The sequence below is a fragment of the Rhynchophorus ferrugineus genome, unplaced genomic scaffold (assembly GCF_030347505.1).
Source record: "Rhynchophorus ferrugineus isolate W39M unplaced genomic scaffold, kcgeb_rfMv2 rfM4, whole genome shotgun sequence".
NCBI classification, from domain to species: domain Eukaryota; kingdom Metazoa; phylum Arthropoda; class Insecta; order Coleoptera; family Curculionidae; genus Rhynchophorus; species Rhynchophorus ferrugineus.
The window spans coordinates 20,922,203-20,941,479 of NW_027472583.1; the positions used below are offsets into that span (position 1 = coordinate 20,922,203).

Here is a 19,277-nt window from a genome sequence, read left to right on the forward strand (position 1 = left end):
TTAGCGTCGATATGTGACAATGTATGAAACAAGGCTCCATCATTTGAATTCCGAAGTCCAAGCGACGGTCATCTGAGTGGACTGTACACGATGAACCCGTTTGAAAGACGAAATGGTCGATAAACGGACGCATTTTAAGAAAAAGAAAGTGCTGCTTCACCAAGAAAATGCACCGTGTCACAAATCAGTGAAAACAATGACAAAAATCCATAAATTGTGCATTCTCATTGACCTTATTCTCTAGATCTGGCCCCCAACGACTAATTCCTGTTCTCAGATCTCAAAAGAATGCTCGCAGGGAAGAAATTTTCGTCAAATGAAGAGGTGAACGCCGAAATTGAGGATTATTTTGAAGCAAAGAACAAATTGTGCTACAAAAATGGTCCGAAAAGTTGGAAGGTCGCTATAATCAGTGTATCACCCTTGAAGGGAATTATGTTGAATAAAAAAAAATATTTTTCCAAGAAAATATGTTATACTATGGTAGGCCGGGGACTTTTCAATTGACCTGTTAGTCGTTGACTGAACTACAAATGGTCAACTCTTATGATGATCAAGATGCATTCCTCCCTCGTCCAACCAAACACTTAACATCATCTTCACTGGTGACAGGGCTTTATATAAATTTGTGTATTTTTTATATTTGGAAGGTAATAACTGTTACTGATACTGAGGTATTTTAAATTAATTTTAAGATTATTTTGTAGAATAGGTAACATTTTGTTAATGTAATATATTACCAACTAGACGCAATATTCTATTCACAAAGATACTCCTGTTTTTCTTATTAATTTGACCGGCGCAACTGAAAATCGCGCGTTGCTTTTGGAAACTTACCTGCTAAAGCTCCTGCCGACGTTCGAGCGTCGGGACTTACCCAGTGTCGCGCACACTTCCATCCTGCCAACATCCGTACCATAAATTGCGATCTGCCAGTTCGAATGCGGACTCGCGAACCTTCCGAAACAGTTTCGACGACGCGGCGACGTGTTGATGATACAACGATGATGCTTTAGGGTTTCTCAGAGAACGGCTTTTCTCTCTCGATATCGAGATGGACCTGGTTAACGATACCGTGTGTGATGAGAGTGTTTACGGACCGAAAAGAAGCGAATTGTACATCGTTGTTACCATTACGATCATTTACGTAGTGATTTTTATTACGGGAACTATTGGTAATGTGACCACTTGCATTGTGATATACAGAAACAAGTCTCTTCATACCGCGACCAACTATTATCTGTTCAGTTTAGCGGTGTCTGATCTGGTGCTTTTGGTATCTGGTCTACCACAAGAGATTTATCTCATTTGGAATAGGTTGGTATCAGAATTATTAGATCAAAATTATTTAGAAACATAATGGATATTCAATAGATGAATAGATGTGCTGTATATAACAGATTTGCTATATATAACGTGAAATAAATTTAATAATTTTAAAATGGTATATAATGCTAAACTACTAAAATAAATAATAATAAATAAAAACTAATAATTAATTACATGGCGTATAGATATTTATTTAACACTGAAATGAAATCTTTATTCTAAATAATATATTCCATCTTGCTGCTGATTTTGGTTTCTAATATATTAATATACTTATAAACAATTTGTAATTAAAATTATATCTTTTTATTTAAATATACTTAAAATTGTTCTGTTGTTGCAATAAAGTTGTGTGTACTTATCTAAGTTTGTGAGACTGACTTAAATTATGAATAACTTAGTAAAACCAGATTATTTCCAATGTCATGGTGCAGTTTTGAATTGGTGAAGTAGCGATAAGTATTATTACTTAATCAAAGAACTGCGTGTTTACTTTGTTGGAATACTAGTCGGTTTGACGTTTTAGTGCGTCCCCATATTAGCACCCTATAAGTCCATACAAGCTTTGTAATTGCCTGATAATCCAATCTCTTTAATCATAGATCAGTTTAGGAGTATCTTTCGACTTACCATTAAAATTCTTTGATTTTGAGTCCGATTCTCCTTCTTGCCTAAAGATTAAAATTATCATGTTAATTTGATAATATTTCAGTCAGAAAAATAACAATTTTATATAACAAATATAAATATAGGATGAATCAGCAAGATAATTGTAATAATTAATTTAATTTTAATTTGGTAATATTACTACTAATGTACTTGTTCGTATAAGATATGAAAACAAATCCATTACATTCAATAAAATAAATCGCCATTAGTTAAGCAAAATAACATAATTTTAAACTTATCGTAAGACTGGACATCATTTTTTTTAATTTGCTTCTATTTGAGTTTCCAAATTGAAGAAATTTATAAATGAAATAAATTAACTGTTAATAGAAATTTACGGTAATAATTATTTGAGGGAAACAAGTTATCGAGAGCGGCGTTAAAAGTTTATGGGTAAAGTGAATTTGAAATAACAATGTGGTAGAACACCGAATGCGAATGAAAATGTCGAATTCAATATTCAAACCAAACGAAATTATTATGAGAGATTCTGTTTTTTGTAACGAAGCGGTTAAAAAATTTTCCCAATGGGCAATAAGTATTTTTAATGACAATTATTATATACACGATATATAAATAAGTTCAGTAAAGGATTGCTAATGTTATATATCTCATTATAAATGTTTCTGTAGATATATATCAGATAAAAAAGTAGAAAACGCCTGAGGCTACGCACTTCACTGTTATACACTGACCCTCTATTGAAACATTTAGCACTGAAAATTTAAATTATACTCGTTATGGGCTCTAGAGGAACATCGGAGCTGTGCCACTTTATCAGAATCGTACCACGGAGCATCGACAATAACACATAATATTTTGTTTAGGAAATAGATCCTAATAAATTCAAGTTGGTACGTTCGAATCAAGCATTGATTATAAATTATCGTTATATAGGTGAACATCCAATGAACAGTTGAAACAATCAATAGTTGAAAAAATTTCGAAAACCTTTATAATTAAAACAGAAAATAGTAGTTACTTTTTCACATTATTCTTTTGGTCATAGAAAACAATTTATTTCAAATGGCTTTAACATTTGCACATAATAACATTTTAACATTTTTAACATAACATAATTTTATAATTTGCGCAGGTTTACATTTGTGAATATAATACGTTAAAATAAAAGAGAACATAATAAAATATAAAAAAATATAATATAGTTTCATATTAAAATTTGAAGGTTCATTGAAAAAAATTATTATTATATTATTAAGATTTAAAAGTTTTGAACAAATATTGAAGGGATTAGAAGGTTACAAAAATTTACTATCAAAAGCATTTACCTAATGGTTGACAAAGTAACAGAAATTTTAACATTTAGAAAGTATGAAGCAACATTAAAAAGGTTAGAAATTTAAAAAATCGATGTTATAAAAAATAACATTTACCTAATAGTTGTTAAAGTAAGATAAAAGGAGTCATCTACTTATAAATAAAATATTTTACTTAAATATCGATATTATATATTATTTCATAATAATAGTGTACATATCTTTCGAAAAATTATTTATATATGTCCTAAGTATATTAGTAATATATTTCTTTTCAGCTGAAAGCAGATCACTATCAATATAAGTTTGATCCTGTTTAATAAATAATCTTGAAACATATATTTTCCAAAATTGGCTATATAATGTACATTATTATTTACCACAATGCAAACAAAATATGATATTATACATTTATATCACCAAGGTCACGGGTGAGACGGCAAAGTAAGCAGGCTAAAAACTGGTACCTATAAAACTAGTAACTAGAGTGAATTATCAAATATTTTATTCATTAGAAAAAAGGACAGTTAATTACCATATATCGATAGTCGATTTCAATCGATATTATTCCAGCGCTAATTAAATCCTAAAAACATAACCCCACCAACTCTCACTAAACATTGTTCTTTCTGGCAACTTCTGTATATACCACACCTGTTACTAGTTGTATCGAAGTCGGCCGATATATGGAAATGTATTAGCATCGATACAAATTATTTAAAGTAGCAATAAACTATGATAATAATGATAAATATTAATATAATAAACATAACAATTTGTGAACATTTGCTGAACTTTGACTGACTTTATTATTTTATATTAATTTTATTTTTTGTTGACTTTATGCAAAGTTCTTTTGAATTGACCATCGTGATTTTATATAATGTTTTTAGAGATATTTCGCTGGAACCTTCGGTTCATATTATTCTGTTCTTTTTTATCCTCTATATGAATGATTCTTGAAGTAACAAACCACCAAGCGAGTTTCTAATAACTATTTTAATATAACTAATAACTAGCCATCTTTTTCGAGCGTAAGCCTTATTTCAAATTAAACGTCGCCATTTACTTTGGTAGTTAGAATTGTGAGCTGATTTTGAGGAAAGAATGAGTTGAAAATGCTATGTATTTCAATGCTGCCTTTAAACGCGTTGATATTAATCGATATAGATTTAAAGTGTCGGATTTGCTCTTTTGGAGCTTCAAATATTTCAAATACGTCTTTGAAATTTCTACTATCGAATGAAAACCAATATCGACTGTTTAATAATTGACTGCCTTTTACTATGGAATGAAATATTCGAATGTTCCATTCGTTAATGGTTTTAGTCGCGACTATTTGATTCGAATGAAATATTGGTTACTAATTTTATCTAGTTTTGGGGTTCTGCCTTTGCTGTCTTAGCGGTGACCTTGACAATCATGTGCCGAATGTATGCTTATGCATTTTGAAACTGCATTTTTTAAGATTATTTATTAATGCAATTGTAATTGTAAAAATGTTGACTGATTTTATTGATTTTTGACAGTTTTTGTTATTTCGGCAACTACAGGAAATTATATTTTACATAGGTTCAAGCCTTTTAAATGTTAAAATATCATTAGTTGAAGCATCAACGAATTGTAATTTTGAAATATACCAAATTAACGATACTATGGTTCAATTGTCAATTAAAATTAATAAATATTGATAATTAATAGTTATTTCATGTGTTCATAGAAGGAATTTGTACATAACCGTTTTATGTTACGATTGGAAAAACACTCGTAAGGCGTAAACACTTATTGGCTATCGAATAGTTCGATTGTTTTGGCTGTTTTTGCTCGGTGGTTCCTAACGCTAGTTTTTATTATCTATATCAGTATATCATATAAGACATAGAGCCTTTTATGTTCAATAAGGAAAGACGCTATCAGTTTAATTGTCTGATTGTCGGATTTAATATATCATTTTGTAAGATTAGATACACTTTACACCTTTTTTACACCTCGGCATTACGTGTTTTTTCTTTTATCTTAGTTTTTCAGCGAACATTTTATCGCAGCATATAATAATGTTAACTTAAGTGAATCAATTTCTTAGGGTTTGAAAAAGTTAAGGACGATGAATTTAGTGCTGATGTTAAAAAATACTTGAAGGCGTAAAATCATCATGGGAGATAGATATGTATTAAAATTATTGTTGTTGTAAAAGTAGCGATCAAGTGGCTTATTGGTAAGTAAACAGTGGGTCACATCTTGAAAAAATCCGCAGAAATATATACTTGCTGGTACCACTTTCTCAAGTTGATTTCTAATTAACTATAGCCTAAAATTAGCTTCATTATTACGGACGAAAGTTTGTCAAACAAAGAATTCATATGTTCGCCGAAATATGAAGAAAAGTCGCAGGTAATAATGAGGAGCTTCGAAATATAATACTTTGTAGCGATATTTTTCATTAAAGTTACGATTTTATTTAAAACGAACTGAAAACATATTTGTATAATCTATATATAGCAAGTTAAATAGCGATTACGCAGATAGTTTTATTTTGATTACTAATTTCTGCGATAAATATCTCCGAAGTTGAAAGAAAATAAGTTGTTTACGGTTTAGAAAATTAAATTACGTACAAAACAAAAATTTAATTAATACTTTCATGTTTTAGTTTTGTTTTGGAATAAGGTTTTCTAATTTTATTGTATTGTGTTTATAGTCCGCTTTTATAAATATCACTTAAACCGATTATTATTTAACTTTATTTTTAAAGGAAAATTAACCTTCTAGTAAATATCTTAGCCACCAAAATCCATGTAAATATTTTTCAACGTTATTCAAAAGTAAAGAAATCTATTTTTTATGCTACATGTTAGACACCAGCATATTTGTCAATATCACACGCGGTAACATCGAAATATCACACGTTTTAAAAATACACGCACTATAAGCACCTACCTTATAATTAACATAATAAATTGACTCTAAATTTATAAAATTTAATAAAAAAAAAGTCAAATAATATGCGGCCTACCCATTTTTACTTCATTCATTTTTTTATAGAGTTAAAAAGACATATTTCATGGATTATTATACTAGAGGTGCTCGCAATAAGCAGATTTTTTTCGTGGTATATATCTCAGAAATAAAATATAACGAATCCTGCAAGTGACAAGTTTGAAGATGGTTTATATTTTGTTAGAATGCATTTGTTTAAATTATGAAAATATATTCGGTAATTGTGGAAATTGGAGAATATGGCAGAAAGATTAGAAATTTAGAAATATTTCTTGTAAATAAGGAACGATGAAAATGTATGTATTTGATGATGCTTGATACATTTTGGTGATGTTCTCACTTCAGGAAGGCATATACTGAGAAAAATTGAATCAATACAATTTAGATTGATTATATCTCCTTTTTATCAAATTTTTACCATCTCTCTGGTCATATGGCAATATCGTGACAAAAGAACGATGTTAATCCAATTATCGAACTATTTTTGTATTTCCTCATTATTTTTAATTAGTGCTAACTAGAGCATTCTGCATCTAAACAAATGGTAATGGTGAATGCAGCAGAACGTTCCATTCCAGCTGCAACAGTATATTCTGCACAGCTTTTGCAACGCTACAACAACTATCGACCACGTTGTCATGTTAGAAGATGACTTTGCTTTGTATTGATCAAAGAAATGTATATTCGAAACATATTGGAAATTATTAAGAATACAATTTTTCCTTATTTATCAACATTTATTTCATCATTTTGATATCATACATATTACAGTATTTGATTTCTTCGGTAGCAAATTCCGTCAAATTCAACAACAAAAGTAATGAATGCTGGAAATACTATTTTAAGTTTTCCATAATTAGACTCTATATGCATACACCAAATCAATGATACTAAAGAGAAATCCGTTATTTTATGTAACGGTTAGGTTAAGTTCCATGTAGGGAAACATTTTGTTAGACGTATATATACTATACGTTAATTTGATATATTATGTTTTTGCTTAGAAAGCTCAGCTTACGAGGTATACATCAATTGAAGTTTCCATAGTTCGTGGTTGATGGGTCCTCGCCATTTCGAAGTGTATAGTATATACCTTTCTTATTTGTTTATACTATGTTATTTAAAATTGAAGTCATTCTTGAGAAAAGTACCCGTTCCTTAGTTTAAGGAAAATTAAAAAAACACAAAAACTTTGGCATATAAAAAAGAGGAGAGTTTATTTAATTTTTAACACTAGACTTATTTGTGTCTACACTTGTGTACATACACCAAATGTTCGGATTTCCCATTTATTTGAGTAATACTATTACTATATACTACGTGTGCTTTCACCTTTCTGGCGAATAAAAGAATTAGTTCCTCTATCTAATTTGTTCCTTTAGTTTGAAAAACCGTGAATTAATTAATGATGAAATGTTAGTAGATTTTATTTACCTTTTTACGTCTGTTTGTCAGGAACTATAGTGATATTTCCACCTCGTGTGTATTTTTATTCCACTTTTTTTTCTACTAATGACGTACGTATATATTACAGGTCTAGTTGTTTCAAACAATTAAATAATTTCACAATTCCATCATTAATTATGTACATTTATCTTTGGTAACTCGAATAGTTTATTTCTTATGAAGCTGCTAGATCTTCTAAGGTATTGTTAGTACAGTCTATTCAAAATATCGGTGAACCCACGTGATGTAGTATGTCGCGTCGCAATGTAGTCATTCATGTTTCAGAGTATCAACTCTGAGTTTTAGTACATTTTGACTTTGACATATACCAAAATTATAATCTAAATATAATAACGAAACAAAAATGTTACATAATATAATTTATTTTAATATTATAATGCATCTAACGCATATATTATCGAAGAACTTAAAACTACAATAAATTATACAGCCACAATAATTTAAGTTAGATTTATTTTATTATATTTACATTATACTTTGTTCATTGGTATTAAAACTTTGTTGTATGTGTTAAATATGTATCAACTAATATATTTAACAAATATGTACTTCCTCAAACTTCCCCAGTTTATCTCAGGATACAAGGAAACTTTATTCCTTATTCACAATTCAATAAGTCTAGATTAATATATTAGGTGTTGTGGTGCTTTTATAACAGCATAGTTTATATTAAAATAGGATTGGACCAGCTTTGGTGTTTGTGCAGTCTAATAATTCGCTACAGTAAAACATATGTATGTTTATGTATATATATTTATATAATTAAATTATAGTAAAATAATTTTAATAGGTGACATGCTTAACAATACTCTTTCTGGAATAATACATTTTTATTATATAAAATTCATAACAACAATCACTTTTAATCCAGTAAGTAATATAGTAGTATAAATATCGACCGAATCCCCAATCTTTTAAATCTATGATAATCGTTTAAATATATATTGAGAATGTTTTTCTGGGATTTCCTAACATCTCATCGTGTTCATCGCATATTTCTTTATGTGGTTTAACTAAAGCACCAATAGTCCTTTTTACATATAGCCTCTTTACATAGCACTTTGCCCTAGGGATATTTCTATCGTTTCAAGTGTTGGATAACAATGTTTACTATTTCTAAGTGAATAGTTTATCTCAGAGTAATTTATAGGCTGCAAAACATGCTATTGCTATATAGTAATAATTATGGGGTTGTCAATATTTATAAAAATTATCTGTAGAACAAGCAGATAAGAATGATGATTCAAATGATTCACTAAATAACCGAAAAAAATATATTTAATTGAAACAATAAAATATGTTTAAAATGGACATGGAAAATTAATTTTTAGGTCTTAAATGTTATATAATTAATTATAATAAAATTTGTTAATATTTCTGATGAAGAATTATATTAGATTGTTGAAAATTGGTATCGGTTTTAGCACTCAATGAATTGAAAAAATTATTGGGCGAAATCTTATATCAAGGAACTTTTAGATATCTGGGCAGTAAATGGGTCAACATTTCCAAACACTTAATAAAATAAAACCTTTAAAGTTGGTTCTTAAGTGTTAAAATATCGCTTCTTTTTAAAATATTTATAGAATATCGATATTTTTTTGGGCTAATATCTTAGTATTTTTATATTTTCTTGAAAATATCTATATATCTGTGTACAATTTCTATATCTTTTCCTGGTTGTTGCAAAAAAATATCTACATTTTTTTTCTCGGATATATCATTATATTGATATTTTTTAAAAAAATGTCCCTACCGTCAACATCACGGTTTCATTGTCAGTCAAGAGAAAAAGAAGAATTTCCTGTGGCTTGCTATGCAGGAAGTAGTACCAGCAAAAACAGGGAAAATATTTTGATTATTATAAATTTTCTCTCAATAAATGCGTTTTTGAAAGAAGTAAAAACATTATCAGATTATATCTAAGTGCTTAATGCTATCCACCTTTCTATTGTATTTTCGCGTCGCAAAATTGCGTATATTTGGAATATGCGGTATCGAGTTCATAGTTCTTTTTATTCAACCATATTTTTATTACGTTATCGATAGTTTTCATGTTCAGGATATGTATGTTTACGTCGGTTTAGAATTCCTGTTCTGTTAACTAGAGTATGAAGCGTATTGAAACCAAAACTGGTATTTTCATCTGAAAAGGGTATCCGATTATGTTGAGAGTCTTCAAGCTTCATTGAACTTCTAATGTATCTTTTGAGGCTATCGACTAATCGAAGCAGTTTTTGGTACCTTCATAAGAAGTGAAGCGCTCTCCAGGCTCATATATGGGAACAAGTAATACTCAGATGGAGCAAGGTCTGAAGAATACGGCGGGTGGGGTAACATTTTCCATTTTAATGTGTCCAAGTTTGTTTTAACCGGTTTTGCAACATGTCGTCGAGCATTGTCGTACTGCAGAATAAGATTGTTGTGTCTTTGCTTGTATTTCGGCCCTTTTTCGGGCAGTGCTTGGCTCAAACGCATTTATTGTAGTCGATACGCACTGATACTAATTGATGTTTTCATTGATATAATGTCTTCAGATTCTTGTCTTCAATTATTTTTTGTTGTGTGGAACGTCTTTGCCTTCGGTGTCAAAGTTACCACTTTTAAAACATCGAAATCGGTATTCATATCTTTAAATCGATCACCTTCAGTCGCCTTTTACTTCAAATTGAACTGAAAAAGTTCTTGCAAATGCGACCTACAACGTACAAATTTAACTATTTTCAATACACTGACAAAAGTGGTGTTCACATTTCACTGAAATGACACATACTAAATTGAAGCTTCTCAGTAAGGCTTCAACACGAAGTTGGTTAGAAATGTTTCCGATGCACCATGGTGCAGTAATATCTATTGTAAATTATTTAAAATTAATTTATAGGCCTATATAAATAGAATTTTCCAAGTAGTGGTAGTGTATATTACTGATTAAAAATTTTAAATTGTTGGAATTTCAGCTGACATAAAATATGCTTTCCGAGTCTTTAAATAAGCAGTACTTACTAATTTACCATCAACTGTCCCCTATTCTGAAGAAATACAGCAGTTTCTAAGACAAGTGTTTTAGGACTACATAGATTAATATAACCTATATTAATATAACAATTAGTGCTATCTGTACTCTAAGTCAGGAAATATATGTAGCAAGTTATTGGGCCTTGATGCAAAGGTGTAGTTTCTACTATTTTACTAACTAGTTACTAGAAAACTAGTTAGTCGATGATATCAAGACGAGATCTGGAAGTTTCACAAAACCCCAGTTCTTCAATATACAGGGAAGATAACTTTGTCCTAATATTAACGGAATCGACGTCACAAATTTCCGTCACTTTAATTGAAACACGAGAAAATACATTTCCACTATATCTATAAAAGACGTTTGCTGTCTGCTGGGGTGAGATGGAAAACGAGTTTAGCCAGTTCTTATAAGAGAAATAGGTTAGAGTGGGCTAAAGCACAAGAAAATCTAAAAAAGTGGGATATAATAGACGGGCCTTTATGCGTCGATCGAAAGGCGAACGGGTTTCATAAGCATGCACTGTACAGTTTGTATATACAGTGAAGCATGTATATGGTAGCGTGATACTAGTAAAATGTAGTGTTCAATTATAAGCCGGGACAAGTGACTAAAATTAATTAAAAGCCGATGAAAGAAAACTATTTGAAAATACTTATACTCTGGAGTGAATCTAATCTAATCTAAAATTATGTAAAGTATTTCTAGAGCAAATACAACACGAAAAAATATTGCACGAAATAAAATGGCCGTCACAATAGTTATTTATAATTTAATAGAAAATATAAGAAACGATGCCCATTGAGCTTATCATTTATTGCAAAATGCTCCTTATTAATTTAGAGTTTTAGTTCACTAAACATGTCTGTTTATTAAAATATGGTGCAAACCTAATTAAGTCTAACTAAATCAGGCAGAAAACTAGTTACATCTATATCAAGATTAATCTTAAATTAGTAACTACATTTCTATATTTAATTTATATATTAATGTATCAAAATCGTGCCTCGCAAATTCGGTTTAATAAATTTGTGGAGCTTGAACGTCAAACAACTACATTGCCCATAACAAAAGGTCCCTATGACAACTCTATTAAGAATGTTGATATTTCCAAGAAATTTCTTATTTTAAAAGAACAATGTTATTATATAGGTGAGTGATTTTCTAGCGGTTTAATGGTAATTGTTGGTCATATCTCAGATATTGTATATTTTTCTATAATATGCCCTTTATAACGTTGCCGCCTGTTTATACTAAACCTTATTTATTGAATGGGAAAACCTTTTCGGAAGGTACTTACGAGAGATTTTTAAATCTATTTTTACATCCTCTAATGCGGCAATGTTTTGGGAAGATATATAATAATATTTTCTCAAGACGGATAATGTTTTCTCAGAGAAATTGTATCGCTTATTCACAGTTTAACGTTTAGAAAATAAATCTCGCATGGTTCTCTTTGTTATATCCTTTAGTTTTAACTCTATTTCGTTTATTTTATCTAATAATTTCAAAAGAATTTAATAAGGAACTAAAGTGCTTAAGAATTTGGCAATCAATTGATATCTGGCGTCTGCTTGCAATGGGATTGCAAATCTCTAAAATACTGTATGTATACTAAAGACTACAAGAGAGCGATTTAGACTGCTTGGTAATAGATAAAAACTCTCAGCGTCACTTACTGTTTTTTCTTGTTCCAAGATGACCAGCTAGAGCCAAATGGTCTTTTGCTGATGTCACTTCGGGTTCGGGATTATGAGTGTTTTGTGGAAGATTCTGGGTTACGACTGGGATTGTCGTAGGTGGTTATCTACCGAGGTTTGTGAATGGGTAAAGATTTTATTAAGGTATTGTTCTAAAGCGCCTAGAGACTTTAGCCTTACACTGAGGATATTCCTGAAACTCTTCAGGAACGGCATATCTGATTCGAGGTGTGTGTTGACGTTCCTCATGAACCATGGGGCATTGAGTAATGCGCGGACTTTTTCGGATTCGAACACTTGGAGTAGTTCTCATGTTGTCTCTGAGAGGCTACTCTGAGAGGTACCTGTACCACACCTGTGCTCCGTAGAGGCAAACTGGGCGGACTAGTATTTTATGCAGAATCGCTTTCTGGTGGATTGGGAATTTACATTTTCTCCAGAGAAGTGGGAAGAGTAGACTATACACGCTATTGTCTTTGCAGATAGCGTACTGGATTTGGGCTAACCATTGGAACCTGCGGTCGAACTGGAGACCGAGATATGAGACTTTCTGGAGCCAGGGGATAGGGACTTTATCGATTTGGAGGTGATAGGCGCGGAATTCCTTCTTGCAGTGGAAGAGAATAGCCTTAGATTTGCTCGGCTTTATTTGCAGCCGCCAGAATTTATACCACGCAATCGCCTAGTTCAGTTGTACTTGAAGTGTGTCCCGAATAGCGTCAGGACTGAAGCCGGTTGTGAAGAAAGTTGAATCACCTGCATAAAATGCTGTGTGGAAATGCTAGTGAGGTTTTTAAGATGGTTTACTGTTATACCATCTGGCTTGGAGATTTTTTAGAATACATACTTTTATAAAGAGCTAAAGGTCTCTGGGAGAGACTATGCTCTTCATAAGATGCACTGATTGCAAGTTTTTTCTCTTCAGAGAGGGTGTAGTGACGTTTTTGATGGACAATTGTGCATTGAAATCACCCCCGATGAATTTGGGTGACTTTCCTTAGAATAATTACTAAAATTAATCTTCAATGAATCGATCGTTTTTACGATAGATTGATGTGACGTCATTTAGTATCGAAATTTGTGGTTTTATCTATACCCGCATACATCCAAGCCCTACTACATCTATTTTTACACGTTTCGCTCGTTACCCTACTCAGTCTTAACAACACAAGCACAATATCCCTTTTTCGAATACAGAGTACGTAGCCAGGTCTGTATTAGCGGCACGATATAACATCTTTATTCTTGAACTACTAAAAACACATGACTTTTAGGGAATTGTACCGTAAATCCGGCTCTTCAGATTAGTTATTTTTAAAGTGCGGGACTAAAATTATGATAATTTAACATGTTAAGCACAGTAACAAACATATGATTTGTATGAAATTCAAATAAACGGAATTTTACTAAATTATTTCTGATGTGTCTGAAACTACCGCAGCCAAATGTTACTATAAAATATTCATGACGGTTGGACCCATCTTTTGGAAAGGCACAAACTAATCTCTATTTAACGCACTATTTAGACTCGAATATGTTCTTGACACCTTAAAGTAATTATGACACTAAAGCTAGGTTAACAATTAAATTGTGTAATCATCTACTAACAATTATTTTGAAAACATTTGATAAATTAATAGATGTAGAAAAGGAACATAAATTATTTATTTTAACATGCTACTACTGCATATATTTCCGAAGTACTTAAACTATAATTAATTAAACAGCCACTATATTTTGTAGATTAGAATGGTTTAATTACGTTTACGTCGAACTCTTTTCTACACCACCTACGAGTTCTAGGCGCGTTTTTTATGTAGTGGTATCTTCTGGAGGTTAATAAATGATTATATACCCAAGTAATGTATTTTGCTTTCATATTTACCTTTTTACGTTTAGTTCTTGCCTCCTACAGTCCTGTGTTTCCTTGTTAAGTCATTTTAATATCTGTATATTTCTCCTGAGTTTCTGCTGCTACTGCCTGTGTACATTTACTTTACAAAATTTGATTTAATCAAAAAATTACTAAACAATTACATACATATATGACATATATATATTAATGCACATACATATTTCATACACTAAAATACGTTTTCCTACACTATATTAATTATATACTCATCTTTAGTTGTTTCTTTTCTTATCACTCTGTGTTGGTAATTGCCAGCATTGGGCCATAAGCCCACAACAAAAAAGTTTCATTCAGTCTCTTCCAGTATCAGAATGCATGTTGAAGTCTATTACCAAATTGTTAATGTCTAATGGATTGAACACTTAACGATTCAACTACCAGTCAATTTTTTTTTCTATTTGTCTGATGGAGTTTATCCAAACCGAAGGCATTAAAAAAAAGTAAATTATGAAAAACACAAATATTTAATTTATATTTAATAGGTGGCAAAGCATTAACTTAACTCCAGTAATAAAGCCATGGCTGTTTCCACCGCGAACAATAAAATATCTGCAATAAATTATTAAAATATATGAGTACCAAAACTTACGTTATTCTAACTCTTACTTTGTTCCATCAATTTTTGTTGTCTTTACTCTGTTTATTAATGTTTTGCCAAAAGCGGCCCAATATTCCATTTTGAAATATCCATGTCTTTTCTAAAGACACAAATTTATGCCTCTTTATGGGTAATATTTACACCATTTAAATCCTATGTTTCCTCACAGTGTTTGAAGGGATGACTTACATGACCCAAAGAGCTGCACATTCCTAAGGTTTCTATGGATACTTAAGGAAACTAACACTTTCTCCTGAAATAATTGTGAAAGTTTTTCGCAACACAGGTCCAATTTAAGAAATTTCTTGTTAAACCCACCAGAGGAAAAGGCGTTTGTTTGCACAATGTGTGTAATACTCACCGTGCCTTCAAGAATCACCATTTTCGCTTGACTTTGTCGCAGGTGATCTAATTTACATTGTAAGTCACCATCCGCTTTAGAAATGAATTTATATTGTTGCGATTCACAGATGGAAAATCCATCCATGGTGTTTTGTTAATTCAACTCGGTGTCATCCATATATCATTTCCATCATTTGATCAGCGTGATGCATTTTTGTCATCTAAATTCAAATCTAAAGCATCATTCAAGCATCATAAAGCATTCATCTAAAGCGACATTGTCGAAAACAAAACTGGTCACGATTGGCCATTGCCTGTTTTTTAATCTTTACCAAAGAAAAACTAAAATATCCATTCCTATTTTTAACGCCTGTTCAAAGAAAACCCACTTAACCATTCACAAAACGGTCCATTGACTATTTTAGTGCGAAATGTCAGCTTTGTAATGCCATTTAGCGCAAAACGGGACAGACTTTTACAGCATGCACTATAATTTATTAAAACCATCTACTAGAAAAATGATGAATTCATTTTTATTATACCTAACATTATTGAAAACGTTAGGGTCAATTATAAAACTTAATAATCCCGCACTATTAGTTTGGATAGAGAGAAAAACACTCAACAATCGATCAGCTCCATAGAAGAACGTATATTAGTGAACGTTCTTTGGTGATAAAGCGAGGAAGTATGCAGAGCGAGATATTGCTTACGCTAGATTTCTTCACATAATACAAACTTTCGACAAATTTTAGCACAAAGGTTAATACAACGTTAGACAAAAGCACCGCTACCATTTTCATGGCCTATAATATTGCTGAAAGAAAAGATAAGCAAGTTTGGTCTTCATAAAAAGTTTATTTGGTCTTTACATTTTTTTATTATTTATGATTGAAAAATTATATCGGCTAAATGGGGACTGAGATTCGCTATGCAACTTTCGGCTCTTTTTAAGGTATTTTTCATGACATCCTGCAATATATGAGACAGAATTTCTTCATTTTCGTGACGAATATTGTCTTTAAGATGTTAAATCGTTTGTGGCTTATTCTCATAAACTTTTGGTTTTAAAAAACCCCATAAGAAAAAAATCTGGTGCTGTTAAATCCGGAGATCTGGAAGGTCATGATAAATCGCCACTTCGCAAAATTAGTCTTCGTGGAAAAACGTCATTTAATAATTGGATTGTTGAAGGAGCTCTTTATGCTGTGGCCCCATCTTGCTGAAACCACAGTCCTTCCTCTTCCATTTCATGTCGTCTCTCAAGAATTATGTCTTGGTTCCATTCAGCAGGAACAGTAACTGCAACACCTTGGTCATAAAAAATGAATCAGTGATATTTCCACCATGAATACCACAACATAGAGTTGTGGATCCAATGATGTTTCATGAATTAATTAAGGATTCTGTTCCTCAAAACTGGCTGTTCTGTTTATTAACGCGGCCACTGAAAAGAAAATGTTCATTATTATTTTAGAAAAATCTTTAATTTCACCAGACAGTCTTAGGATTGCATTACTCAACTCGTTGATCAGGATATCTCGGTAACAATTTTTTTACCAATTGAATTTTGTACGGGAACATTTTTAAATCAGTTTTCAAAATTCGGCTTAATCTCACTATCTCGCATCAGAGCCACATTTTCAGCGTTACGAGACGTCCTTTGTCTTCCAGAACGAGGCCTGTCTGCTATCGTACCGTACTGCTGAAAATTCGCATGTAAACGATAAATTGTGATTTTGTGAGGCACTGGACTCTTAGGATATTTTTGACGCAATTTCCGCTGAGTGACAATAATGGGACGATTATTTTCAATAAATATTATCACTATTTCTGCTCGTTCTTGTAGCGTCTATTTATCCATAATAAAATTTGGACGTATATACAACACAATGGTTAAAGCGAAACTGTCCAACGTCACATAACCAAGATGGCGTGCAATCAAAATGGTAGCGGGAATTTTGCCACACCTGTTACATAAACTAAATAAGTACGTTTATTGAATTATTATTTGTTTTGTTAACAAGTAGGTTAGAACAGATAGTACAAGTATACACGGTTTTAAAATTGAGGATCTAAAACCCAATAAACAGCTCGTTTTTTAAAATTGGTTTAAATTTTCGAAATATTCAATTAATTCGATATTTTACTATTTTTGATAATTATCGGCAGCTTATTGAATTAAAAACTATAAATCAGAAATGAACAGAGGCTAAGCAGTGTATTATATATTGCTTGGGATCTGTTTCATGTATTGAAGTCCAACACTAATAGCTCATGGAAGGTACGACTGGGCCACGTCTTCCTCACATTATGATGATCTGTAATTAATACGTAAATCAATTAATATTTCGACATTTAGTACAATTATTTCATTTTCCACGTTTATCGAACATACAACATCCACATGTGTAACGAAAACATTTTGGATAGACTTTGCAACGTTGTTTCTGCATTTTCTCACCTTCAAAAGCACGACGCTAAGACGACGGAGGGCTGTCACAATGTGCGAACTCGGTAAGATAACTAGAATCAATCTTGACACACGGATTGAAGATCTGATTTCTGGGCATCAAGTGACTTGAAGATTTGTTCTCATCTGTTCGGGTCCAAAATTAGACCCGAATATGCAAACTTGTGTAACTAGAATATGTAAAATCAGAACAGGTACTTCAGATCTCTTCATCTAATGTAAACGAAAATAACAAACCCTTGCAAACATTGCATGTCAGGCATAAACATACTAATTTTTCAGAACTACCTGGGCCGTTTACAATACAATCATGTTGATTGAGAGCTTGGTCATTGATTTTAAAGTAACATCATTATTAGCGTAAAATCTATTTGAAAATGACTTGCACGAATTTTGGAGGCTTATCGTGATGTTTAACATCGCCACGATTTAAACTGTTTTTAAATTACTTGGATAAACAAGTTATTTTTCTAAATAAAAAAAAATATCGAACGCCAGAAAAATTGTTACAATTAAATAAAACAATTTTGCAAATGGATTGTAGGGCAAACGTAAGTATAGTCTCATTATAAAAATGTATAGACGATATAAACGTGATAGCTGATATAAAAAGTTCGATAACGAGGATCAAGGCAGAACTGTTTTATACAGAGTATTTATGAGATTAATTGGATAGCACAGAAATGTTGGAAAATATATCTGAGATATCTGTTACATGTAGACGGGCTGAAAAATGTGATTTTATATACAATTTAATTGAAATAATATGTTTGAAATCCAATTAATTCTGTTTAGTCCTTTTTGTATTGATTTTGTACTCTGTCCAGAGAGAGCTATAAAATGTAGCATTTAAAATATTTTTATATTTTATTGCAAAATGTCACATAATAATATATTGTATTGCAAACCATTTAGAAGCAAAAATGTGTGAATGAAAATGGACGAGATGAAATACGTAATGATATATCATGATTCACTTTTAAAAAAAATATGCTTCTTCTTTTTTCTAGATTTTTTGCTATTATTGAGCTAGACTTATAAATAAATATTGCATTAGGATGTTAATCTTCAATTTACCAAATTTAATCTCCTGAGATTATTTTCTCCTTCGTAACACAAATTAACAAAATGGATTTATCAACAATTCTTAATGTTCGCTTTTTCTTAATATGTGTGTCTCGTCCATAAACGTTTCTAGATATAAAGGTTAAGTTATTCGTTCATATGTTTTATGCTTTAAAAATTGTACCAGAAGGATATTTTCGTTATAATTTGCTTTCTTGTTTTTATAGTGATAAGTTAAAAAGAAACGAATAAAAATTTATATGATGATCAAGCATGTGGCGGTTACTTGGACGACGACGTTCGAACTGACACTACAAAATAAACTGCTTCCACAAAGAAATTCAACATAAAAATGACAAAAATTAATCACAACAAAGTTCTCCACAGCATTGACATCCACAAGTATTTGAAAGTACCAACGGTCAACGA

General features: G+C 31.3%; 1 protein-coding gene across 1 annotated transcript in view; it reads left to right on the forward strand.

Annotated features, from left to right (window-relative positions):
- The first annotated feature begins 879 nt into the window (after positions 1 to 879).
- The window catches only part of LOC143196062 (pyrokinin-1 receptor), a 250,893-nt gene continuing 232,495 nt past the window's right edge, over positions 880 to 19,277 (forward strand). Inside the window, exon 1 of the mRNA XM_076403647.1 lies at positions 880 to 1,317. Coding sequence (XP_076259762.1) covers positions 1,055 to 1,317 — 263 coding nt within the window. The 5' untranslated portion in view covers positions 880 to 1,054. The remainder of the gene's footprint in view (positions 1,318 to 19,277) is intronic.